The sequence below is a fragment of the Lepisosteus oculatus genome, chromosome 6 (assembly GCF_040954835.1).
Source record: "Lepisosteus oculatus isolate fLepOcu1 chromosome 6, fLepOcu1.hap2, whole genome shotgun sequence".
NCBI lineage: Eukaryota > Metazoa > Chordata > Actinopteri > Semionotiformes > Lepisosteidae > Lepisosteus > Lepisosteus oculatus.
This window is the reverse complement of record NC_090701.1, coordinates 53,631,042-53,657,676: the sequence shown is the minus strand read 5'-3', so window position 1 is coordinate 53,657,676 and position 26,635 is coordinate 53,631,042. Positions and strand designations below refer to the sequence as shown.

The 26,635-nt window shown below is 38.1% G+C and overlaps 1 protein-coding gene across 1 annotated transcript; it reads right to left on the bottom strand.

Moving 5' to 3' along the window:
• Nucleotides 1–7,905: 7,905 nt before the first annotated feature.
• Nucleotides 7,906–26,180, bottom strand: LOC102686553 (cysteine-rich secretory protein LCCL domain-containing 1). Its single transcript, XM_006633885.3, has 15 exons — nucleotides 25,908–26,180; nucleotides 24,125–24,448; nucleotides 17,608–17,726; nucleotides 16,937–17,069; nucleotides 16,065–16,180; nucleotides 14,459–14,559; nucleotides 13,959–14,126; nucleotides 13,325–13,385; nucleotides 13,051–13,117; nucleotides 12,454–12,584; nucleotides 11,978–12,021; nucleotides 11,819–11,891; nucleotides 11,537–11,612; nucleotides 10,091–10,224; nucleotides 7,906–8,964 (listed from the first exon to the last, which is right to left on the bottom strand). Exons 2-15 carry the CDS (start codon nucleotides 24,380–24,382, stop codon nucleotides 8,913–8,915), a joined length of 1,533 nt encoding a protein of 510 aa, XP_006633948.1. The 5' UTR covers nucleotides 24,383–24,448; nucleotides 25,908–26,180; the 3' UTR covers nucleotides 7,906–8,912.
• Nucleotides 26,181–26,635: the final 455 nt, after the last annotated feature.

Here is a 26,635-nt window from a genome sequence, read left to right as displayed (position 1 = left end):
AGGCCCAGCTGCAGGTGCATTCCTGATACTGGTCTTTAGGTTGTGGATCTGGTTGTGGTTTGCTTTACCTGTTCATTTCATGATCCATTTTTACTGCCTTTTCATATGTTTCTCCTTTCCGCAGCTTTGTGTTTTAATGGTCTGGTAGATGTCCCAAGACCCTATGCAGGTTAGGATCTGACTGGGTATCTCTGAAAAGCAAAGCAATTAGGAATTAACAACCAGGCAGTGGCTCCCACACTAACAATGACTGATGAAAGATAAATATCCTGTTTCCACCCTTATTTTGCTTAAATGATCAAAACCATTGCAGGCTGTCTGTATACCAAGTGACTGATTTGAGGGAAACCGTCTCAAAGAGGTGTTGATTTTGGTTAGGAATGGGGACTCCAGAGCTATTAAGTGTCTTCTTTTGAGCTGCCCAGTGGCTGTGTGCCTAGACTATGTAAAAAGGTTTCATTATGTTTGGCTTCTTAAATCAGGCACATATTAGAGTTCAGGGCTTGACTCTGTTTGACTTCCCTCTGTCACTGCCACATTATTACAGCATATCCTGGTTTCTAAACATTAGTATAAAAGTCAGTAATCTGGCTGTATATTGTAAGGAGCTATTTTGATGATATTGTGCATTCAAATGCTTTGACTGTATATCACTGAGAAAATCATAAACATTCTTCTTTTTGTACATGGGTTTTTATTTCAAACTAAAAGCATGCTCTTTTCATGCACCATTTAAGTACTGCATGTCACCCTGGATGATCTGATACAGTTCCCATTTTACTGTTTTCGTCATTAAACATTTTCAACACTAGTGTGTAAAATCTAAATTGTTCTAGAGCTCATTCAGTGAGCCTGGTACAGTGACATAAACTCTTACAAATAAAGTATGTATTCTTACTGCTTGAAAGAGCACCTCTAATTTCACAAACGGTGAATGCATGTGAAAGGATAAGGGTGTTGGACAGAGCTATTCCTTCTGAGCTTGATCTGTGCTAGGCTAGGGGTACCACATCCAGAAAAGCAAGATTTAAATCAACACACAATGTTAGTCTTTGTTTGGCTCCCTGGGGCACAGCCAGTGAACTGAACTAAGTAGTTTAGCATATAAGGTTTGCTCTGTTTCTACACTTCACACTGCACCAAGAGCAGAAAATGTTTTTGCTCCCTATTCATGGCCCTCAGAAATATTTAACAGAAATCCCAGCACATCAGTTAAGAATTTAATGTACTGTATAGTCAGATAATTTCAGTACATAAACTGTAAAACATACAGTAACACATGCCTACAACTAAAATCTCCAAATAATAATAATTAATGTTTTTTTTATAGTCAAAACACAGTTTTAGCAAACAACTTGAAAAAACAAAGATATCTTAAAATTACTATCATAGTCCTTAGGAAAAGACACACTTTACTGAGTGTGAAATACTGAGTTTTAATTGATTGGTAATGAGATTTTCACTGCTAGATCAATGTAGTAGCTGGAATATGATGCATCAGAGACTACTATGCTGCAAAAGACGACTGCTCTTTGTGAGATTGTTAGGAGGGAGAAAAGAATGCTCTGCAGGGTGCTTAGAAATTTAATTGGGAACAACATAAAAATATGATTTCAATTGCATGTAAATCAAAGCTCTTTTTACTAAAAAGGAAGCATGATCATTTACATTGGACCGATACAGTATATAGAGACTACAGATTCTATACTTTAAATGTAAACATTATTAGTTTAGATTACATGACCTCTTTTGCAACAGAGTCAGATTATTTTTTTAGAAATGGGCAGGAAAACCCACTTTTTGACTTGGGTCTTCTGGGGCCAATTACCTTGGCTGTTTCACATTAAAATCTGTTGCCACACAGCCACTCTCAGGCTACACTTGTGTAGGTCATTTTTGTTTAATGGATCTAAACTTGTCCAGGGACTTTGGGGCATTTAAATATTCGAAATGTTCTGCATAATAACAGCTAACACTCAGTTATCCACATTTTTCTCTGGCATGTAATTTGTTTCACTGTGATGGTAAACTCTTTAAATCAGCTGAAGGAAAGCCATAATGGGGACCAATCTGTGGATGTCATCTGATGTGTATTTTAAGATGTCAAAAGGGATTTTTATATAAAAGAGACATAAACATCCTATGTGCAGTATTAAAAAAAGTTATTGAATTCACTTCTTTTTTTAAAAAAAAAATGAATTGGCTTAACAAAAAATAAGACCAGGATTTTAAAGGAGAGAAGCTGTGGGAGTTGATTCACTGCAATCCTTGAATAAGCGGATTAGTGGTTTTTAGATTAGTAGGCTACTAGTAGAGAAACAAGCAAGATGATCCAAATGGCTTCCTCTTCCTTACAAAAGGTTTGCTGTTGAACTGAATGCAAGACATCTTTCAATGACCGTAAGAACATTTAAAAAAAGTTACACACGAGAGGAGGTCATTTGGCCTATCAAATCCATTTGAGAGTATTTCATTGATCCAAGGATCTCATTTAGCCGTTTCATGAAAGAAGTCAGAGTATCGGGTTCAACGACACAATTGGGGAGCTTGTTCCAGACAACCACAACTCTTTGGATGAAGAAGTCTCAGGATTTAATATTCACTTCTGCAAACATGTACTGTAGTTTCCAGGTTTCCACTTGTATTCTCTGGTTAATGTTTCGCTGTTCTTTCTAAAAAAGTCTGCAAGGTTGACTTTTTCAGTGCCTTTGAGTATTTTGAAAGTATCTTCTCTCTCAGGAAAATGTTCTGTCTAAAAATGTTCAGCTCTCCAGGAGTGTATCTGCTTGATTTTCTCTAGAATGATTCCAGAACAGCAGTGTCTTTATTGTAATGTGGTAACAAAAACCAAGTTATGCTTTACTAGTTTATTGTACAACTTTAACATAACACTTGGTTTTAATTCTAAACTTTTCACTGTGTATCCTACAGTACATGTGGTTTTCCTGTTTATTTCTTCCACACACTGTCTAGATAGAAGATGTAAATGCAAACACCTAAGTCTTTTATAAGCCTCTTTAATCAGAGCATTTCCCATTTTTCTATTCAAAGTTTACTTTTTTGCTACCTGCTTGTAATATTCTTGTCTTCTACATGGAATTTTGCCCACTCTTGAATTATATTTTTGAATTGCACTAGGCATCTTGACCGGGTGTGTAGAGGAAAGAAAACGAAAAGAAATATGGGTTTACATTCTGGGGAATTACAGTAATAGAACCAGTAAATGGATAGAGGGGTTAAAAGGAGATTATTTGATCATTGATGGATGAGGGGATGTTTGAATCAAGTTTAAAGATAAACTTTGGCTTCTGGTTGTCACAGTTGACATTCCACCCCTACAGGGGGCTCCATTTACTCATGTCTATAGTTCCTTGTGATTGTTTATACAGTATGTGTTCCAGGTGTGCCTTGTTGCCTTATTTATTTTCAGCGCCTCCAGGGCTCAGGGCTCAGCATTAGGATGTGGATGTCATGAGGCCCGCCTAGCACCAGGTCGCCCCACATCCGTTGCTTGACATCCCCGACATTTCCCGTTTCTGACCCCAGGATCTGGAGGTCTTCGCCCCGAAATCCCAGGATCTCCAAGTTCATGTGTCAGTGTTTTCCCCTTCCCGGGGATTTTTACCTTGTCTCGTCCCAGGATGGATCTTTTGAAAATGGACTCATGGACTGTGCCCTGACCCAGTTTTGGTGTTTTGGACCTGCTCAGATTTGGATGCCACTGTTTATTTCCCTGTTCACTGTCTCACGAACTCTCACTGTTTACTTTATTGCACCATTAAACCCCTGTGTGTGTTTCCCCGTACTACGCCTCATGTCTACCTCAGCCCTTACAGCTTCGAAAAGGATCTACTAAACCATCCAACACAGACTGCAGAACCAGTTCGTTACACTTGTGTCTTTTTGGAAAATGTGAACTAACCTCTACCGTTCCCATTGCCAGCTATAGGTGTCTGGCTTAAGCATACAGAGGCAGAAATAATAGATTTTCTGCTATCAAGTCTCTTCTCACATGGAAAATTACTCTCTGATGTAATGTATCTCAGTGAATCACAGTGATCATAAATCTATGGGGGAAAAGCAACAATTATAATGGCAAAACAAACAGGTCATATTTTATAGCAGGATTTTAATTGTCCATGTAATGTTTTTATCATGTATGTCCATGTGATGCTGAACATAAATATTGATTTGGTTTTGTACTGAAAATTTGAGATATGATGTTTTGAAAATGGTGCTAAATGTTATTTTTAAAGTCTGAAATGAGATCTTCTCACAGGGTGAAGGCAGTTGAAGAAACCCTGGTCAGTTTGATTTATTTTTGTGACGTTTATTTGAACATACTCAACCATGCAGATGCTAAGATTCTGAAGATGTATTGTACAGTAAAAAAGTTTTACTAGTGTTATGCCAAGCTACATAAAACCTCTTTAGTGACTCTGCCAAGATATCACTCTGTCATTCCTAAATAAATGTTAATGGCTTTGCCAACCATGATAAATTAATTGGATGAAGCACCCTCCCAACTAGTTATTTTTGCAGTCAGGAGGGTGATACAGTAACTTGAAATGATGGAACAAGATTGGGGAACAAACAGGATGCTTGGCCATTGAGCATCCACAGTGTGATTAAACACGGGTCTGGACTAACAACATAAATTTCCAAACATTTAAATCATGCATCACAATTGTGTGACTTAAATTAATTATTTGTCTTTGGTACAGTAAGAATGCCCAATTATGAATAAACAAGTTAGATGGAAAGGAAAAAGTCATTTGCTAAGAGTCCTGTAAGATTATTCACAAAACTGGCATTTGGAAATCTGGCATCGGAGGCCGCCTCTGGTAAAAATAGAGGAGGAGGCCTGTGTATTTATGCCAACCAAGCATGGTGCAGAGATGCAACAGAAATCACGACCCACTGCTCACCCGACTTTTTAATTTTTAATGATAAAATGTTGACCCTTCTACCTACCTAGGGAATTCACGACGGTTATTATAACCACTGTGTACATCCCTCCTAATACTAATGCTAAGGAAGAAGTCAAAACGCTATCCAAAGGTATTAGTAAACAAGAATCAGCACACCCTGATGGTGTTTTTATTGTTTCAGGAGATTTTAATCAGGAAAACCTAAAATCAGTCCTGCCCTATTACCACCAACATGTTGACTGCCCCACCAGAGGAAACAACACACTAGACCATGTTTATACTAACGTACCCAGTGCCTACAAAGCTGTACTTCACCCCCATCTGGGACAATCTGACCATATTTCTCTGTTCTTACTCCCAGCCTACAGACAATTACTCAAATGCACCTAGGCATCAGTTATAACTGTTAAAACATGGACTAAAGAGGCGGAACCAACCATCTGGACCACAAACTCCCCTGCCATCCCACCCCCCACACTATCCAAGCTAGACGTCTGGAAATCACTAAGAAGAGTGAACACATGAAAAGCTGCTGGACCTGATGGAATCCCTGGCCGGGTACTCAGAACACATGCCTGACAGACAGCTGATGTCTGCACTGACATCTTCAACCTGTCCTTGGCCCAGGCTACTGTACCTAGCTGTTTCAGGACAACCACCATCGTATCAGTACCAATAAGATCTGCACCCACATGCCTGAATGACTTCTGCCCCATGGCACTCACCATCATCATAATAAAATGTTTTGAAATATACCACACATTAAGGCCAGCATCACACTTGATCCTCACCGGCTTGCCTATCGCACAAACTGCTCCATGGAGGATGCAATCTCTACAGCTTTATTCACCACACTAAACCACCTGGATAAAAAGAACACCTATGCAAGAATGCTGTTCATTGACTTTAGCTCAGCATTTAACACCATCAACCCACAAAACATGTTACCAAGCTCAGTGCTCGGGGTCTAGATACCATCCTCTGTAGCTGGACTTCCTGGACTTCCTCACCAGCAGACCCCAGACTGTCAGGATTGGCAACCTTACCTCCAACACGCTCACCCTTAATACTGGTGCCCTTCAAGGCTGATTGCTCAGCCCACTGCTTTACTCCCTGTTAACCCACGACTGTACTGCTAAGTTCAGCACAAACACTATCATCAAGTATGCTGACAGTACAGGTCCACAGTAATGGATCTGATCACTGACAATGATGTCACTTCCTACAGGGAGGATATAAAACACTAGCAGATTGATGCAGAATCAGCAACTTATGTCTCAACATTAGTAAAACTAAAGAACTGATCGTTGACTTCAGGAGACAAGGAAAAGTCCACTCCCCCATCTACATCAAAGGGACTATGGTGGAGATGGTGAAGAACGTCAAATTCCTAGGTGTTCACATCACTGAGGACCTCACATGGGCACTCAAAACCACCAGTCTCATCAAGAAGGCACAACAGCGGCTGTACTTTCTTAGAAGGCTGAAGACAATATGCCTGCATCCACAGATCCTCAGCAACTTCTACAGAACGGTGGAGAGCATACTGACCAGCTGCGTCACAGTCAGGTACAGTAACTGCACCGCATCTGACCGCAAGGCCCTGCAGCGGGTGGTCAAAATTGCCCAACACATCATCGACAATGCCTTACCATCCATCCAGGAAATCTACAACACCAGGTGTCTGAAAAAATTATGACTGACCTCACTCAAAACTTGTTCATCCTCCTACCATCTGGTAGAAGATTCTGGACAATCCAGTTGCACACAACAAGACTCCAAAATAGCTTCTTCCCCGGAGTTGTCAAGCTGCCTGCTGACCCCCCCCACTCACCAAATTATGATCTCTCCTCACTTCTTCCTGTACCCACAACGGCTGTTCTCCTACACCACTAAATACACAATACCTCCGACAATTGAATGTAAGCTGAACTTGAACATAAAACTGTACTTGATTGAGTTGCACAATTTGATAACGCTGTATTATTTTGCACTGTTTGTATACTTTGCATCGTTTTTAACAGATATGGGTACTGTCATACTGGTCTATACCCATTGTTTACATGGTTATTATATTTACTGTCTATTGTCATGTCTGCTGTTCTGTATATACTGCACCTGAGAGACTGAAAAACACTTTTCATTATACTATGCACCTGTGTAAGTATAATGACAAAGCCTAATTGAATAAATAAATAACTAAACATTACTGAATATGGGGTAATAAAGTTATAAACTCAATCCTATCCTTGTTCCTGTATACCACATTGAGGTCGATATAAAATGCATTCATGATGCCTGAATATTGGATAAACTGCTCAATTTTCAATGAACATCTTCAGGGACATCTGATGAAAGGACACTGGAAAATACTTTTATCCTGCAAAAAAAAGGCTTATCCCATTGTAAAGATACAAGTTTCTTTTGTAATTCCCTTCCTGCCTTTCAAAGACAATTGGATAAAGTTCTTCTTCCTCATGGAGCCCATACTATAATGTACATTGATGTTGCTATGGTTACCTTGTCACATTGCACATTTTAGGTGCAATGTTCCAGAACTCGGCAGGAAGAAGAGCTAAACTGAGGAAGTACACAAGGAATAAAAATCAAATCTCAAGTTTGACATGTATGGTGGGCAATGAGTGTAGAAAACTGGTTGTCAATAGAACCAGGAAATGGGCTGGTTTATTTGTTCCAACTAAAAAAGATCTGGTAGTGTCAGTGCTAGCATTAGCATTGCTTTCAGGATAGACCAGTGCTGGTCTCTGGAAGTACATAAGGAAATTCTTTCATGGACACCTGGACTGACAACAAACATTAATAGGGTGAACCAAGATGAAATGGCAGTTCACAATGACTGTTCAGCTTAAGCAACATTAGGGTTAGGGCTGCTGTTGTACTATACAGCTCAATAAGCACATGCACCCTCTCTTATGAGAAAAGAAAAAAATCTGAAGAAAAACAAACATTTGAATAGTACCTTTAGTGAAAACAGAACACATCGCAAAGCTTATCTGGGCATGTGAGGTAGTACATATCACTAACATACAGGCAACCACAAGAGGAAAGATTTTTTAAAAGTACATATGGGGTTAATGAAACAGCACCTTTAAACAGCAAAGTGCTGTTATATAAATAAACTTTTAAACCACTTTCCATTTTTCGACCACAATATAACTTTCATACAAACAGTATTTCATCAATACAGTATGCTTTTACACATCTTGAAATTGTAAAATCTAAGCATATCAAACTTCTCACCACTTGGTATCTCTTAGAGAGGTGAAAGCAAATATTGTACCTTTAAAAATATTTTTATAGCGTTATACATCCTGGCCTGCAGGAGTATTAGCCAGGCTTTTACAGTTTCAGAGTCTAATAGCAGTTAATAAATTTATTTTATACAAAATAAGAATTAGCAGCATCCTTTGACTGAATAGTACTTATAACCATGTAAAACTAAAAGCTTAATGTTACTTTTTTTTAACAAATCACAAACAACTCCAGTCTTTAAACCACATTTCAATAGCACTATGTACGTCATATTTGTGATGTGCTAAAAAAAGAATTGGTGGATATGAAACTGTAAGTGCTTTTACTCCAAAAGAACATTTCTGTAACAGACCCAGTTGTGTTTTTAGATGGGAGATGCTAGCTAGCAAAACAAATTCCAATCACTACAAACACATTTGATACACATTTTGACATATTTACAGCACAGAATGGTAAATACATAAAATACACATGGTCACAAAGAATGGTAATGTTGCCAATTAAGGAGAGGCAAGAGTGAACAATGTCATCATCGTCGTTATTTTTTTTTTGTGATCCAAATCTGTAAAAGAGTAAGCTTTCTGATTGCACTGGGAAGAGTTACTGGCGTCAGTGCTATGCACCATCAGAAATGTGGGGGGAACGTTTGTGATCATCGCCTGCTCAGTGCCAAGTGCTCCGTTTTTTGGGATAGTCCACGTGAGCCATTCAAATAACAGCAAAAATTCGGAATGCCTTGCCTCCGGGGGGGTTTTGAAGGCTGCAAGGAGAAAAATGGAACTGAAGATGAGTTTGGGTTTAGCTTTCCGACCACATGCACTGTAAACACAAAGCAAGAGTTCAACTACAAAGTGCATCATAAATCTTAAAGGGAAAAAATAAAAGATATTATTCCTCCAGTTTAATTAGTATGGCATCAACATTATGTAGAAGAGGACAAAGCCACTGTGCCTTTGTTCTACTTATGGATAATGATGAATTGAGCCCATTGACATCTCCAGGACTTAAGTACTCATGTACACCACAGGTGAGCCCTTCTCTTTTCAATCACAGACAGACAATATCTTTAAAGATGGGGCAAAAAAAGGCAAGAATTACTGCCATATCCAATTTGTATTATGCCTACAGATTTAAGATAGAAATAATTAACTACATAAGAAATACTTTTTTTTTGTGAAAGCTTAACCACATTTTAGACTGGATAAAGAATCTCCCATTTTTTTCTGATATGTGATCTCTGAATTGCGTGTGATGCTACAGAGCTCATCTTCACTCAAAGCATGGGAGTAAGCTTGTTTTTGTTCTATAAAGTGTCAAAGGTCAAGCTGACTCAGAAAAAAGGGCCATCATCATAGGACATCTACACTGCTGAAAACAGTTCTCTGATGCCATTGTTAGAATACTCACTGATATTTAAAGGCTGGAAAGAAAATCGCTGAAATTTTATCACTTCTGAATTTTACCAACTTCATTCCACAAACTGTACACAGAAGAACAAAAATGTTTTTTTTTCAGCCTGTATCAATCATTAGAGCTTTATGAAGTGCAGATTGAGTTATTTCCTGTCCCCAGTTCTTACAAGAAAATTGTTGCAGGTTTTCCAGTTGAAAGTGCAACGTTCTATCCAGAAATTCCTATGAAACAACTCTTGTATGGTGCTGTTTTTCTAATCAGCTTTTTTGGGGTTATGATTTTATAAGCTTACAGGAGGCAGGCAGCTCTGTCACCACTGCTCCTTCACTGTCTCCACTAGCAATAAAAAAAAACTAAACCTTATTTACTGCTTTAAAGGGCAGACCAGCCTGATGAGGAGACCTGATAATCATGTTATGGTATGTGAATGGTGCGTGTGAATGTTCTTAGTCTGAATCGGCCTATTTCAGTACCTTTCTGAGAATATCCCATTTTGATATGAGGCAATGTACTGTATTCTTTTGTCCACAGGCATCACATCAATATAGCCTCCTAAATGGTTCCGAATCACACCAGCATGGACTGCTGTTCTGCATATACTGGATTTCTGTTAAAAGTACAGCAAGAAAGTTAATACAGTTAAATCACCACATTTAGCATCAGACCGTAACAGATCATAAGTGACAAACTGACTTTATGTCTGCTCTTTAAAACACACTGAAACAACAGCTTTGAAAGAGCTACAAAGTTCAATGATTGAGATGAGAAAAAAAATGGATCAAACATATCCTGGTCACAAAGGACGTTCACAAAGAGGGCGTGTTTTTTTCAGTTCCATACTGTACATTTCAAATCCCAGATGTGGTTTGTAACAAAGCACTGAAGTGATAAGGCAAACATGTGGCAAAACATTTGATGATCAGACAAAACAAAGTTTGAACTTCCTGGTCTACATGCAAAATGTTACCTCTGTCATAAATCCAACACAGCAGATGACCCCGTCAGCACTATCCCTACTGTCAAGCATGAAGGCTGTAGCAGCATTATGTTATGGGGAATGTTCCTCATCAGGGGGATTGTGAAGCTGTCGTGTTTGAGGGGAAAATGGATGGAACAACGAACAGGCAAATCTTAGAAAAAACCCTGTTTCAGTATGGTTAAAAACTGGGATGAAACTTTACCCTACAAGAGGACAACGAGCCCAAGCACAAGGCAAAAACTACACTGGAGTGACTTAAAGAGAGTGAATGTCCTTGAGCAATGCAGTCGATGTCCTGACTTGAATCCTATTAAGAAACTGTGACAAGACTTGACAATTGCTGCCCGTTAACTATCCCAACCAACTAGACGTAGCTTAAAAAGATTTGTAAAGAAAAAAAGGCCAGAACCGCACAATCCCAATGTGTAAGGTTAGTAAAGACAGATTTGGAAACTGTAATCACTGCCAAAGTATTGATTATGGGCAGTGAATAATGCTTCTTCAATAAATGTACAGGTGCTATATTATGACAGAGAGAATTTGAAACTGCTACAGTCACACTTTTATTTTTGCCGTTTTTATGTGCATAACACTTCAACTGAAGTCATTCTTATTGTATTTGAGTACGACAGTGGCCCTGGGTTAAATCGAACATGCTGACGATTTAATGCTGACAGCAATTAACAAACCGCTCAGTGCATCATTCTCATTCTGCATTTGCCATAGAGAAGACGTAGGTCTTCTTATACTGACCTCAGTGGAGGTCCGCACCACATCATGCTCTTGGGACACGAGACTGGCAGGTTGGTCAAAGTTGTGTTCCCATCCACATTGACACTGTTGCAGTGCACTATTGTCAAAGCTACGGGAAAACTTAGCCACTGGTATACCCTGGCTCCCAAGTGTGTAAGAAAATACCAATGTTCTTCAAAACACTTACATCAGAATAAATACGGGTTCCGATGACACGGGCAAAATGTGGGTTCTCCTGCATGCAGTTACGAGGACAGTATATCCTTAAACAAAAGAGAAAAAAATGTTTTGATTTGATTTAAAAGCTGAGCTCATTGGAGCTCCCTTGTTTTGGCACCGTATATACTGTAATGAGCCAAAGTAGGAAATTATAAGAATTGAGATATTTACATTACCTACGGCATATTTATGTATATTTGGAAAAAAAACTAGAGTGTATTCACTTCAGTTAAACACAGGAATTGTTTACCTGGGACAGTGCCTGACTGGTTTTTCGAATGGGCATAGTTGTGCAACTGTTGTCTCACAGGTTGCTGCTTTCACTGCAATAAGACAAACATCGGTTACAATTCATTGCCTACCCATCTCCACAATAACAAGTGAATTAAAATGGATAAATAAAACTAACCTGTTACTTTTGACACTGTAAAGGAATTGGCCGACTGATATTTTCTGTAGATACAAACACATTTGTCAGTACCTCAGCAGCATATTATAATCACATTGCAACCTATCCGCACAACTTTCTGCCAGTGACACCAAAGGAGGCATAAACTAGGACCAAAGCTTAAACACACTAGCACTATGCATGCTATGACTCTTTTTACCCAAAAACTGTCTCATGACATTATCGTGAGCTTTTCTTCAGTGAAGCTCAGAAACGGTAAATGCACACTGAAGAAATGAAAAGTGCAGAGAATACTAGTCAATTTTTTTATTTTATTTGAGACTACTCTTACATGTTCCCTTTTGTTTATTTCAAGGTGCCTTCATATCAAACGAATCTATCTTAGTTCCAGATGAACCAGCCTAAATGCAGATTAAAACTGAACATACAGTATATAATTCTCAAACATTCTACCCTTTTCTAAGAACTGCTCTTACCCTATTGACTGCACCCCATGCTTATTGGATTTAATGAAGTATTCCTTTCTTCCTAGTCGTGTAACATCTAACCAGCCACCTTCATTGTCTATAACTCCATAATGCATAGCAGCTCTGCAAATACTGGATTGCTGAAAGAGAAAGGAGAAGTACAGAAAATGAAGTATTTCTTCATCACAAAGGTCTGGAATTGTATTTGGAGAGGGATATGTAGTCCACTGTTTTTACAGAATAGTATACAATCGTACAGTATGTTGGACATGGAAAAGGACGTTTTCAGGAATAAACCATACAGCCTTGATGGGCACACATTAGCAAACTGACTCTTTTTATTTTTCTTCTCAAATGTGTTTTTTTTCTGTCGTTGATGCTACTCTTATTCAAAGCTACTTCTATGATACCTTTTTATAGATCTGGCCATTTTACTGATGCAATGATGTAATTGAAGTGTAATAACTTACTCAAGGTTCAAGTCATGCCCCATCAAGGATAGTTCCAGTTAGCAGTTCATAGCACTAGCTACTAATCTACACAGCCCCCCTTGATATGTTTTGTGTGTACTGGCATTAAGAATACTAATATTTTAGATTTGCTTACCATTTCAAAATAGACACTTCCAATGACTTTTGCTTTACTGTATAAGCACCCAGCAGGGCATTCATATCTGAGAACAAAAAATGAAAGGATCACCAATTACAAATCAAATCTTTTCAAATTCGTCAAGTTCTTGTAATCTTTCAAAAAATGTACATTACATAAGATGTTTTGGTATTGAAGTGAGGAGGAGAGGGTGAAGTGTTGGAAATTCTATTACATTTTTAAAAGTGGACAAAATAGATTGATTTTACTGAAGCAGTCAAACTCTACTCACCTATTGCAGGTTGTTCCTTTGCATTTGTCACGCAGTCTTGTTTCACATGTGACTATTTGAGCTAAGAAAAACAAAATGTAAACGCTATGATCATAGCTAGCTAAACGACTCCACAAATGTTCATACTGTACCAATGACAAAATGCTCTGCTGTTAGAAGCTTAAAAAATTCCATCTCCAATATACAGTACATATTGCCCAACAGGACAGATTTTGAGCCACTGCCCCTTTTCAGGAGAGGAAGCAATTTCAAACCCACAGGTTTTAAGCTAACCAAAAGTAAACACTACCAGAGTAGATTATTTAAAATAAAAAAAAAACAAATCTTGCAGCCCACACAAGCAGGACACGAAAGCTGCCTTGAAGATAAAGAAAAGCGAAAACTACCTCACAGATTACGTTGTACATAACTTTCTTCCTTTACCTTCGGAAAAGCGATGAAGACTTCCAGATTATTTTTGTTCTCCGCATTTAAAAACTCTGTTGCTGTTTTTTTCAGAATTTACTACAAACTGTTAAAACGTTTTTTAACTCGCTTGCACGTGTTATACATATATAGTTGTTATATACTGTAATGACAAACACAAAATTAGAGTCTTGGTATTTTATCAGTCACAAAAATGAACACATCTTACACATCTGCTGAGTATTGACAACTTCGTTTCTGTCTAGATCCGCGTTGGGTGTAGTGGAGGTGGGTGTGTTTTGTCTTGGCTTGGGTCTCTGAGTTCGTGATATTTCTGGCTCGATGTAGTTTGTTTCTTCAGGTTCTTGGGGTGGGTAGTGTCCGTCTGATCCATCATCTGTAATTTCGTTTCAGACTTTAAAAGACTCTCAACTTGAGAAGAATTTCACTGAACAAGCGCTATATGTGAAATATACAACATGCTCTTTTGGTGTCCTTAAAACCATAAGCCCCTTCGATGTTTTACCAGACATATGACTTCACCAGTTTAAATGTACAATGTATAAACAAAAAGCTAATTTTGTTGCCAAAAGTTTCCATATCCAAAATGAAAAAAGTCACATTTTACACATTTTAGATTTCAGCAAGCCAAAGTCTTATTTAAAGTTGTGCAATGATAAATAATATGTTTAATGCAAAATTAGTGGTTCCAGCTTTTTGGATACGCACCTTTATAGCACAGGTTTTCTTTACAGCCTCCACCATAGCTGGGTGGACATGCAGAGCAGGAGCGACCATGTTTGTACGGAGCATGACCCCACCAGTTTCCCCTGGAAAGAATGGAAATTGGAAAGCTGGGAAATAATGCAAATTTACGGAAGCTTCGGAATTAGCTTGTATTGTGCAAACACATGCACTAAAACCAGATACAGTAGTGAAATAAAGTCACATAAACATAATAGGTCTACTGTTATTGACCTCCATGGGTATTGACCTCCTGGCAATGCTTCATTATGAACTATTAGGAATAACTGTGCAGTTGAAATGCTGCTTGTACAAAAGTTTATAAAGGATAATGCGTGATGTTATATTGTACTGAACTGTGTTTATAAAGGACTTATCACAGTGGTAGTTAAGGAGCCCCATTCAACTCTAGCTCAACCGAAATTTCACAAAGGGAAAGTAGGGATAATTGTTACAGGAAAAAATGATGTGTATAATGTTATTTTACCAAAATTGTTTCTACTTAAACTCTTCTATCAGACAATTATTTTTCTACCCCCACCTGTTTTGCAGTTGTCAGGGATGAATTAAAACTCTTAATGCTTCTGACTAAAATATTCTCTGCAAGTCCCACATTGTCTTCAGACAGCATTAGGTGATGCTACTTTCAAAAAGTCATATGTTACAGTTAGATGTTACTTTTGGATTACATTGTTTAATTAATAAGTTTAGAAAATTCCTTTTTAGAGGTAATGTATTCCTTTATTCCCATTATGCACATCACTGTAACTAATGTCTTTTTAACATTATTTTCACACAGCCATTTGTAACTTATTAAAAGTAATCCCTTTCACAGATAAGTTTTCAAAAGTAACTTTTCCCGACAGTGTATGCAGGAGAGGTAGAATTCAGAGGAAGAGAGAAGCAAGACAGGAGCCCACTAAGTTACAGTGCTTTGTGTTGGATGGCACATTAAGGATCCTTAAGCCTGTTCAATCCCACTGATCCCGAGCAGCAGATGACCAGAAGTGCACTGTCACCTGGGAAATTATTGTCATAGACAGCTAATGGCTTGAGCTGCCAAAGCCTTCGGTTTCAGAAGTCAAATTATATTTAATGTGACAAGGCATATAAAGGGGTAGTGTACTTAATATCAGTGTATGGCGTTAATTCTCTGGGCTGCTGAAGTGATAACATCTCCTCCCTCTTGCGAGGAATGAAACAGGGTGGCAGCTACATGGGTGAAGATGGGGTAGAGGGAGGAGTATGAGAAAAGATGTACACAAAGGGTACTCATCAGATGAGATACATATACAGCACATAAGAGAGCTTAAGTCCAAGGTGACCACTTAACTTCCTCCTGAACTTTTAAAAAAGTTTAAAAACACATTTTTATTAATGCAATGAGATGAGGAATATAAAAGGAAAGTTTCTTCTGTTTATCAACTCCATATAGCAACCTGACTCCTTTTACTGGCTGAAGCACTTAGGAGAGTTGCAAACACTTCAATTTATTATTGTTAAATGCAATTCTTGTAAGAAAAGGAAAAGATCAGAAAAAATAGATTAAAACACATTGTAAGTTTCAAGGTTTTTTGTTTCTCCCACTTACTTTGGAGAGTAATTGCAAACAAGGTAGACTGCTTTAGGCCAGATCTGTCCCCAGATGTTCATATTGTGGCACAAGTTGATAGCACAGCCAATCCGGTTACTGGTTGCCCAAACTACCTAACAAAAAAAAAGGGGGTTGTGAATTATCTTTTTTGTCTACTACTGTTGCATGCTTTTGCTTCACCATGAGAAAAAAAAAAACAAGAAATATACCACAACAGTAAATACAGCTTACTGTACCTAACACTAAAAGCACTATCAACGGAACATATACAAAAGTTTACATTATGTTTCATTAGATTAATGGGAAAAGACAACACTTTTTGTAAGCATTATAATTGCTGTTGTGCTTTAAGATGGGTGCTTCATATCATCTGCAGATAAAGTGCTTTGAGACTGCTTGGAAAGTGAATCCCAAAATAAAAGCTAGGAATTATTGTTAACAACCACATGACAAAGCAGCAGCAACATCTTTGTCTAGGAATGTAAAAGAACGGGACATCCATCCATTTTCAGAAACTGTAGTGTCCTTTGATCACTGAGATGAGCCAGGGCCTAACCCATCAAAGCGCATATATCTGGATGGCTCACCAGTCCATCTCAGGGCAGATGGTGGAGGAGGGGAGGCAATTTAAAGAGATGCCAATTATCCTGAACAGCATGCCTTTGGATGGAAACCAGACCACGTGGAAAAACGCATGGTGACACAGAGGACATGCAAACTCCACACAGAAGGTGCCCCGGGCCAGAATGAAATCCAGGGCCCAAGAGCCAGCCAATTGCCGCACCACCACCATGCAGCCCATAAATGGAGCATGTGAGCACATAAAAGGTTTTGTGGGGAGTGGTTCTATGTATTATAATGCTATTTACCTGTGTGTAGTGAGTGCAGACAGGCCCAGAGCACCTGAAGGGACAATAGGGGTTGCATTCCTGGGGGTAAGGATAGGTGTAGTCTCTCACTTCATCGTACCAGGCCTGAACATGAAATGAAGGGGGCCGGTATCTAGGATGAATGGGAAAAAGACGCACCTATGGGTTTTATAAGAAAATTACAAAACACAAGGTAGTGTTTACTTTCGAAAGGCACAACATTTTACATATTTTGTATTAGGCTATTCTGTTCATTTTCACTGTAGAATTCCTACTTCCTCTCTCTCTCCCTCACACCTGAAAAAAGCCCCAACCCAACAGAAATGTTTTCACCATAGAATTCAACTCAACTTGCTCTTTTAAACCACATTCCACAATGGAGTATTAGTTACAACATAAAATATAACAACTTTATGCCATTTTAGTATTATTAAACAGCAGCATTACTGCATTTAAACAGTATTTTTCAGTTTTCTGCAGCATGCTATATTCAAGATAAAAGCTTTTTTGAGTGCATAGCACTGAACCTTTGTGAAATGCCTCTTAATCTTCAACACCCTTCATTCCTGTTGACAGGAACCATTTTGAAAATGAATGAAGCCTTGACCATTGATTTCGATGATCCATTTAGAAAGATAATGCATACTATCCTGAAGTATCTTTGCACCAACCTGCCCCAGTGAGCTCCAAGGTTTTGTCCAATAGAGGGAAGAAGGCTAGCTGGGCCATGTTCCCACAAGCACGTTTCTGCCCACGCCTCTGCAGATCTCTCCAGTTCTGTATCCCATACCTTTAACATAATCACAATCTTTAGCTTTCTTTGTAGTGCATGAGGGGTCGCACTGCCCACTCACAGCATTCGGGTTCTGGGTTTGAGTCCAGCCTGCAGCACCTGATGTGGGGAGTTTCTCTCATTCTCCCCACACCCATATGACATGCGGCGGGGTGTCTTTAATGGGACTGCACTGCAGTGGACTGGCATCCCTCGTCTACTTCCTGTAAAGTAGATGCTCCAGAGATCCCCACCAGGAATAAGCAACGTCCTGATATTGGAGATGCAAGCACTGTTTTTTAATCTCTTACTGAAAAACTCCATGAGCAATCACTACATTCTGAATCTTTGGAAATCTAAAATAGGGCCCGGGTATCATTTACATTAAACACAAAAACAAAGTTCTGAAAATAAGTTCCAAATTAATTTATTGGCACACTACTTTTTTGTGTGAACATAAGGTCTTGTCTTTGCATTTTTTTTTTAATGCAGGTCTAACTGTAATCATTCAGTTGCAGGCCCAGAAGTGCTTCAGAGGATGACAAGCTACAGTAGATAAAGCTCTCAGACCACAGAAGTTTCTTTCTTGGGAGTAGAAAAATAAATAGTAAAAGATAAACTGTCTTTTTTAGAACTCCTAAATTAGTAGAAGGAAAAAAGAACTTAATTCCAACTGATTTCTGGATATTTAATGAAGAAAGAAATAGAGAATGGATGTCACTGCACTTATTTCGTGTGAATCCCATTAAAAACTAAAATGCAAAGCAGTGATGTGTAAAGTCGCTTCCTCTTCCAAATAAAGATTAAGGAGAGAGGGTCAAAGAAAGTTTAAAACATTTTTTAATCCACTAGGATTATTCATGCATCACTTACATTAGGAGCAAATGAAACAGAAACACAAGAATACTTGTTGAAGATCTCCACTGCAGTTTTAAAACACTTCTCATTTAAAAAAAATAATACCAGTGAGCTATTCCCCCAGTGAATTTCAGCTTATTTCCCCGGTTATTTAAAAAATATAAAGAGGCAGAAGTCTGCCTTGCTGAAATTTTCTCCATATGTTTCTGGAGAGCAGGTCATTCTCCAGTCTCCTCTATACGCCTGGGTTTGTTTCAGATAGGAAGCTGAATCAGATTCCCAGTGCATTCAACCACAGGTTTATTAGAATGTATTACTTCATGTCATTGAACTAAATTTTATTACCTCAATAAATTTTACTACTCTAATTATTTTGAGCTCTGTTACTTAAGTACACATTTTCACTTCACTTTGGCTGTATAATGTGAAATGCATAGACTGGGATTCCCATACTGTAGCTGGGAAACAATACTGTGGTAAGCTGACCAGCTATATATAGCATGTGCAGCTACAGTTCGGACATTTCACACATTCTGCACCGATGGTCCCAAAGCACATAGCGTAAATCCCAAGATAACTTTAAAAATACCAGGCCCCGTGTTACCTGGAGGAACTGACAACTTCTATGACCATTGTTTTTAAACCAGTTCTTAAATCTGCTTGTTAGTCATACTAGCCAAGGTATGTGCTTGTTAAAAAATCAGCAACAGAACTATTGCTAAAAGCAGCATTGTCAAGCCAATCCAAACTCCATAGCCACTCAGTCAAGAATGGCAGACATTCCTGATGTGCTACAGAAAAAAAAAAGAAAATACCAAAAGAAAATGCTGAAACGAGATCTCTTTGAGCCGTTTCAATCCAATTTCAAACCAGTGCTTTAAGGGAGCTTATCTCCAACTCATTACATCACTGGGTAATGCCTTAGATTAAATTGGATAATTAAGAGTTTAATAAATGTTTGATTAGCAATCATTATACTACCAACTGAGGTGCAACATTTATTATTTTATTTCAAACATAACTAATAGGCCTAGCAATATCAAATATCATTAAACACATTGGTCTCTTTGGGACATGTATATTATCACTGTTGTTCTAGAGCAGTTTCCAGTCATATGAAAGATAATGATGGCACTAATTAGCATTCAGTTTGTGAAAACTTAATTATGATTAGCATTCATTATTTTTTCTTTGTATGTGGTAGGCTATGGTTTCCAATTAAACACGGTCATAAAACATCTATTGTCCCATATTTTCATGCAGCCTTTTATAAATTAAAATACACTGACTCATATAAAGTACAGAGTTCATGGAAAATGTTCATCTCTATCTTCCAAGGTGAAACTGGGAGAAGACTAGACGAATTCTTCAAAATCTCTTAGTATATATTTGTCATTATTGTCATTACACATAAAGTACTGTGTAATGTCCTATTTACAAACAGTGAATAAAATATATTCCTACCTGCAGTATGAAAAACATTCTCTGCGCTGAGGTCTAATTTCCGTCAGCCCATGAGAGTTTTAGACTGCATCAAAATGTCTCCATTTATTTCCACGTGCCCTATAATGGCCTGAAAACATTTTGCATTCCAAAAGCAGCGGGATTGTTTTCATAAATCGCATTTTAAAAGCCCTGAAAGTTGTTTTCAAAAGCATTCTGTGGCATCACACATTCTGATATACTGAACTTGCCTTTCCAATGCGTCTTGACAATTATCCAGCATATATTAGATACAATAGTATACATTATATTACAGATGTGTGCTCCTGTTATGGTAAAAGTGTGCACATATGCTTTCCATTATGCACATTTCTTTTCAGTGCATGCTTTCAACTGTCAAAATCATTGGCTGATCAGAACTGGCCTTTAAATAAAAGGACATCGCTGACATATTTTTGATCAAGAAGTTTGGCTTGCGTTCCCATGGATCTGTGACATTTTTATGCACATGACATATTACAATCCACCTTTCTACAAAAACAACCTTTGAAACATAAGTCTTGAAAAAACTGCTATTCATGTGCACATTTTGCACAGTGGATACCACGCATTCCGAAGTGCTTTCGGAAGTTAAAACTGTGTTTACCCAGCAATAATAAATCGGGGTTACTTTAACCCATATAAAATTTATCACGCTTGGAACTTCAATGCTTACTATAAGTAATGGAAGGACTGGGGACAAGAATGCGTGTGCCTTTCTAAAGCCTTTACACATCATTTGCACAGAGCTGTTTATTTAGTTTAACACATAGTTTGCGGTTGTTTTTGTCATCTGGCTGTGTTCCCAAGGGAAGCAAAAGGATACACTTCCTCCAAGTATTAAGTTTCCCTGTTGGGAGCAAATTACCAGAAAGAGGTTGCTGAGGTGTGAAGATGGAGGTTTTCTGAGTCAAGTCATTTTATCCATAATGTGGTCATGTTGTGGTCTTAGTTTTGTCTGCTGTATAAATGAAGTAAAAGTGTCTTTGGCTCATCGGCCGATAAATTCAGCTGCAAGTTGTGAAAAAGTCATTGAGATTATATGTACATTTTACGTCAAGAGAGATAAACTGAGAGAAAATCTTGCAGAGTGAATATGAACATATTAATCATCAAAGTCTAAAAACATCAAAAGCTTATGAAACCCATGTCTGAGAGATGATTCCCCTAATGCTTTTTTGTGGGTTCTTTGATAACTCATTCATCTCAGTAAAAAGAAGATATGCAGATGTCACAATTTAAACAACTACGCTTTTTAATATTAGCACACTAACAAGTCTTTGAATTATTTCAAATACAGCATGCTCCTTAAAAGAAATTAAGATGTCCATTTTCCTTTGGTTAATTATTGCATAACCATGGAATTTATGTTGTCTGCAATGTGCATGTGGCCTTTCAATGCCCATATTAGCACTCTAACACACAACAGCCAACTCTTCCTGAAATGTAGTTTTATTGCCTGTCTGAATTGCAAGCAAATTTAGTGCTTTGCTGAAGGATTATCAAGGATTGTCACTCGGAGACATTGTACAACCCATCTGATTCTAAAAAGACCTTATTCACCCCTCCCCCCCAAAAAAAATGTCTGCCCCTTTTATATGAATAAAAGTTCTACATTAAACTATTTATTTTCTTTCTTGGAGTGTGGGGGAAGGGGTTGGGGTTCAGAAAATATTTGGCTTCTGCCAACGTCTGCCAAATAATACTGAGAAGTAAGTTGCCAAAGGCGTTGCCAACTTACTGGTGTAGATTTTGCATGCTCTCAGTTTAATAAGGCATTTAAGGTTTCTCTACAGTCTTCACAAACAACTAACCCAGGACTAATAAGCATAATATGACTACATCCAGCCACTATGTTTCCTGACCAAGTCCATAGTGGCATAGTGGAATCATGTACAGACCTAGATACAGAGCTTCTAGTGATTCATGCTGATACCTCTGGTGCCCTTATATTACCATAAGTAGTAGATTTCAGTAGTAGGGTCCCCTGCTCATATACGGGTGTTTTAACAACACCACAAAACCAATTCGTCCCCAAGATACACATAAAACAGCACATAGTAAACAGCATACTCTCATCATCGCAGGTAGGTAGCTGCGTCAGCATGTGTAGGCTGCAGAGGAACAAGTAAAGGTTTATTCCACGCTGAAAAAAAAGAAAGGAAAAGACAAATAGATACAGTGTTTTGGCTGTGGAGACTTCTCGCCTGAAGAAGGCTCCACGGCCGAAACGTTGTTTGCTTTCTTTTTAGCATGGAATAAATGTTTACCCATTTTTTTACATACTCTCAGTACGGTAACTATGTCTCCCCTCACGAGCTACATCATTTCAGTGGTAATATACAGTACATAGTCACTCTATCCGTAAATATACAGCACCCCCTAAAAGTAATGTGAATGTTCAGGAATGCCTTAGGAATTCACTGTGGGGGTGCCATAATTAACTATGTAAATTAAAATGTGCTAAGCGAGTGTCCACTTTGTTCTTCAGTGATCTGCCTTCTACTGTAGATCCCAACATGCATTACCTTTCTTGTTACTTCCTAATTATCTTCCAGGCCTCACAAAAAACAGCTTTCCTCTGGGGTACCCCTCCAGCTGAAAAAGCCAACACACTGTAATATGAACTGCTTATAGTAGACTTCTGCTGCCTCAGCAGTTTTCTTTTGAAGCACGTCTAAACTGGAGCTGGCGGCATGAGAGACATTTCCGTTCTGTGCTGTGTGAAATTCTTAAATAACTCAATTATATAATTATATGGCTCAGCGATAATTTTACATTTCAAAGACAAAATGTTTATTTGCCAAGACAATGTATAGGAATGTGTAACATTCCAAATCACCATTGTTTTACTTAAGGCTAATAAAAAGAATTGGGTATTGTATAAACATTGTAAATGTAATTCAATATACCATATGGGATATAGAGACCTTGAGCACTATGAACAATGTTTGTTTAAAATATGACTGTAATTCAAACGATACAATGCGTAGCTTGCATTTTGAGGCAAGATGAAGGTGCTTAAATGCAGGACACTGACAAAAGTGATTTACTGGAATCAAAACAATGGGATAACCAATGCTTGTTTGATGATTATTTTTTTCTGCACCCCTCTAAAAAAGAGAAACAGGAAAGTCATTCATAAAGACATAGCCAATCACCTTGTTTGCAAGGCATAACAGAGTTCTAAACTGATTTTCATTCTCAACTAATTTTACCCACTTCCCCTCTACTTCACATCTCTGTTCTAGAGCCCCCCTCCCTTCCTTCACCCACTCCATCACCACCCTTGCAGCAGCTCCCTGGCTCATTCCTACTGAAACAAGGGGGCAGAATCCATCAGTGTCATTGTTTCTGTCACTTAAGCCAGGAAAACAATTAAATCTAATCGAGTCTCTACTTTATATATATTCTTATGTACTGTACTTGGGCCAAACTACTCTACAAATGTTATTGTTAGCAGTATTTTCCCCTTAACTGTGATTTATTGCTTTGTGGCAGCAGTTCTACAAAAATGCCTTTGATTAGTGCGACATTTCGGACAAGGCAACAGCACAGTGAAATACTGTTCTAGTTTTCATGTCATCGAAAATCAGGCAACTCTGATTTCCAGATAGTTGTTGGTGCTAGAGGTGAAGAGTGAGATAAATTATTTTTTTCATGGGATTTACTGCTTCCCATCGGAAATCCACAAGTGTTAGATTTAAGCATGAATCCTATCATGAAATCCAGGTTCTGGACTGTGGACCAGAAAGCTGGAGGTTCAAATCCTAGCTAGGAAGCTATCTGACTTTCTCAGATGATAACTTGCAGCTCTATAGGCAAGAATAGTATTACTGAGTATCCAAAACCCTTCCACATTAATTAGAGTTAAGCACTGGTCTGTGAGTGAAAATAAAGATACCTCATTAAAGAAAGTGTTTATGGTAAAAAAAAATACAATCAAAAGCTTATTTTTTATGTTAATGGGGAAGACAAAAGTGAGAGCGAAGGAATAATTCCCATCAAGATTTTACAGTGAACAAAACAACCAAAGCAACTCACACAACACTGACATGTTCAAACGGGTACCTTACCATGTACTCCATATTTGAAGCAGATGGATAAACTTGACCCCTGAGTTTATTATGAAGATCGAGGATAATCTGCATATCACTCTCGGTGATCGCACGCTTGCCTCTTTGCTTGGACACCCACCACTCTCCATCCTCATCCATGTACTTTTCCAACATAGCCTCCAAGTGAGTCGAATTTGGGATCACCATTGCGACAGCTGCCTGGGATATAAATAGTAGAGCAATCCCTCTCAGCCATTCCCGGGAGAAACACTTCATGCTGAATGACCTCAGAAGTCACTGGGATCAACTCCAAGACAAAGTATCCCCCCCCCTCCCTCAAGTCTGTTGGTAAAAAAAAAGAAAAAGAGTGGTGGGTTAAATCACCAACCTGAATTAAATTTGCTAAATAACTAGAGTCAATATTGGAGTTGGGAGGTAAAGTAAATCACTGTGGTTTCTAAGGAGACAGAGTGAGACGCCAGTGGATATAACCAAGGCACTGCTACATAGTAAGGCACTGTACAGTACAGATAAGCTGCAATCCATTTGATCACTCAGAATAAAATAAAATTTGCTTCATTTATGTCATTTGCCTTATTCAAATGTTGCTTTGAACTGAAAGTTAGGCAATCCACTGGACTCAAATAGCATTTTTGTTTTTATTTGGCAGCTATAGTCATGAACTCCCCGAAATGCATCTTTTTCAGACTTTGAGTACAGATGCATATTTTGTATGACAGGTTCGCACATTGCATTTTGAAATGGCAAGCATTTGATTCTTGGGCTTCGGTGCGTAACCGAGTTTTCTTCCATTTGGTTTAAAGTTACTGCTCCATTCTAGTGAAAACGCATTTGTAAGAAAAACTGAATGTGAGGATAAGAAGGGGGTGTGGCAGTTAATCAACAAGCATTATACTGTATCACTGTTCTCAGCTCACTTCATAGCTACAAGTTTTACACATTTTTTTCAGCATTAATTTTGGCTGAAATAACGTTTTTTTTAACTAGATGTTTCATTTGAAGCAAACACGAATACTGTATGATCAATATATGCAGGGGATTAACGACGGTTGATGATGATGCTTTCTTACAATTAATACAATTAATATACAGGTTAATACCGCATCCAGTACCTGTTCATGACTACTATTTAACTACATTAAAAGAATCTTGCTCCTATCGTGACAAGCCTGTTTTTTCACAAATGTTTACTGTCTTATGAAAATCCTTTTTCGTCCACGTAAAAACGCACATAACTGCTTTTCATCTAAAAAATAAAAGAGAATTTGCTCTGAGATGTACAGTAAGTAACCACAGCTTCAGAAGCAGTTTCTACGGGGAATACTGTACACCTGTCACATCGTGTTTGTACCGTCATAAGGTGAAAACTTTTGCGTTTTCGTACACAATGAAAGTTATTATTATTATTATTATTATTATTATTATTATTATTATTATTATTATTATTATTATTATTATTATTTGCAGTTAAAGTGCTTTGCGTGCATGCGCCATAATCCCCTATGTTTTATTAACGTCAAACTTTCGGCAGGTAAATCCCTCATTACCTGAAGTCCTTCCTGTTCAGATACAGTTCCTCAGAAATAAAATTGCACAGCTTCTAAAATGCTGACACAAGCACCGACTTTCTTCCTGTATTCTGAATAAAAATAATATTTACCAGTTCTTGGCAATATTTTTTGCATAAATTAATATGTGAGTACTGAATTAAGGTTTTCCCTCCAAGATCAACACTCACTTCTTTTCATAGTACTCATTCACAGTTTAATACAGAACTTACCTCTCTGACTTCTGTCTGCAATCGATTGCAATCGGCGAAGATAGTCTTGTTTTCAACGGCTCAAAGATGTTCTGGTTGAAGAATTGTTAAGTGTGGAAGTGTACTGAAGTTGTTAGAACTTGATAAAGTCGTTACTTTGCGTTTCTTTTCCCTCTTTTGAGCAGATCTGCTGAGCGTTCAAACTCGCAGGTTTCAGGTGATTAAGCACGTTTATCAGTTCGGAGGAATTCTTCGGGATTCTCTTTCGGAAACCGCAGAATCAGCGGAACCTAACTGCATCTTCCACTTTTATCCTAAATTTGGATTTTGTTATGTGTGACGTTACTAAACCACTTCTCTCGATTGGCTTGTTGAGTTTATTCATCAGGTCGGGTTTCAGTGTTGAGAGCAGTGAGGAGCTGTAGTACCTGGAAATCCAACCCAGCAAGATTGTAGAAAACGGCAAGAAACAGGAACATCGTTCGCGTTTCTGTTTTGAGTGTTTTAATACAGACTCACGCTTATTATACATACTTTATGGTATATGCAAATTTAAGGTTATTTTCACATTTAAAGATATTTATTTTTGGTATCATAATTACTACTAAATGTATTGTGATAGAGAACCCAAATCTTGATTTTGTCACATTAGGCCCTGGACAATAGTAAAAGAAAATCCTTTGATTTGATTTCAGTTTTTAAAACAAGTGAAAAGGTGCCAAATACTCCCAGTTAAACCTGCTGTATCA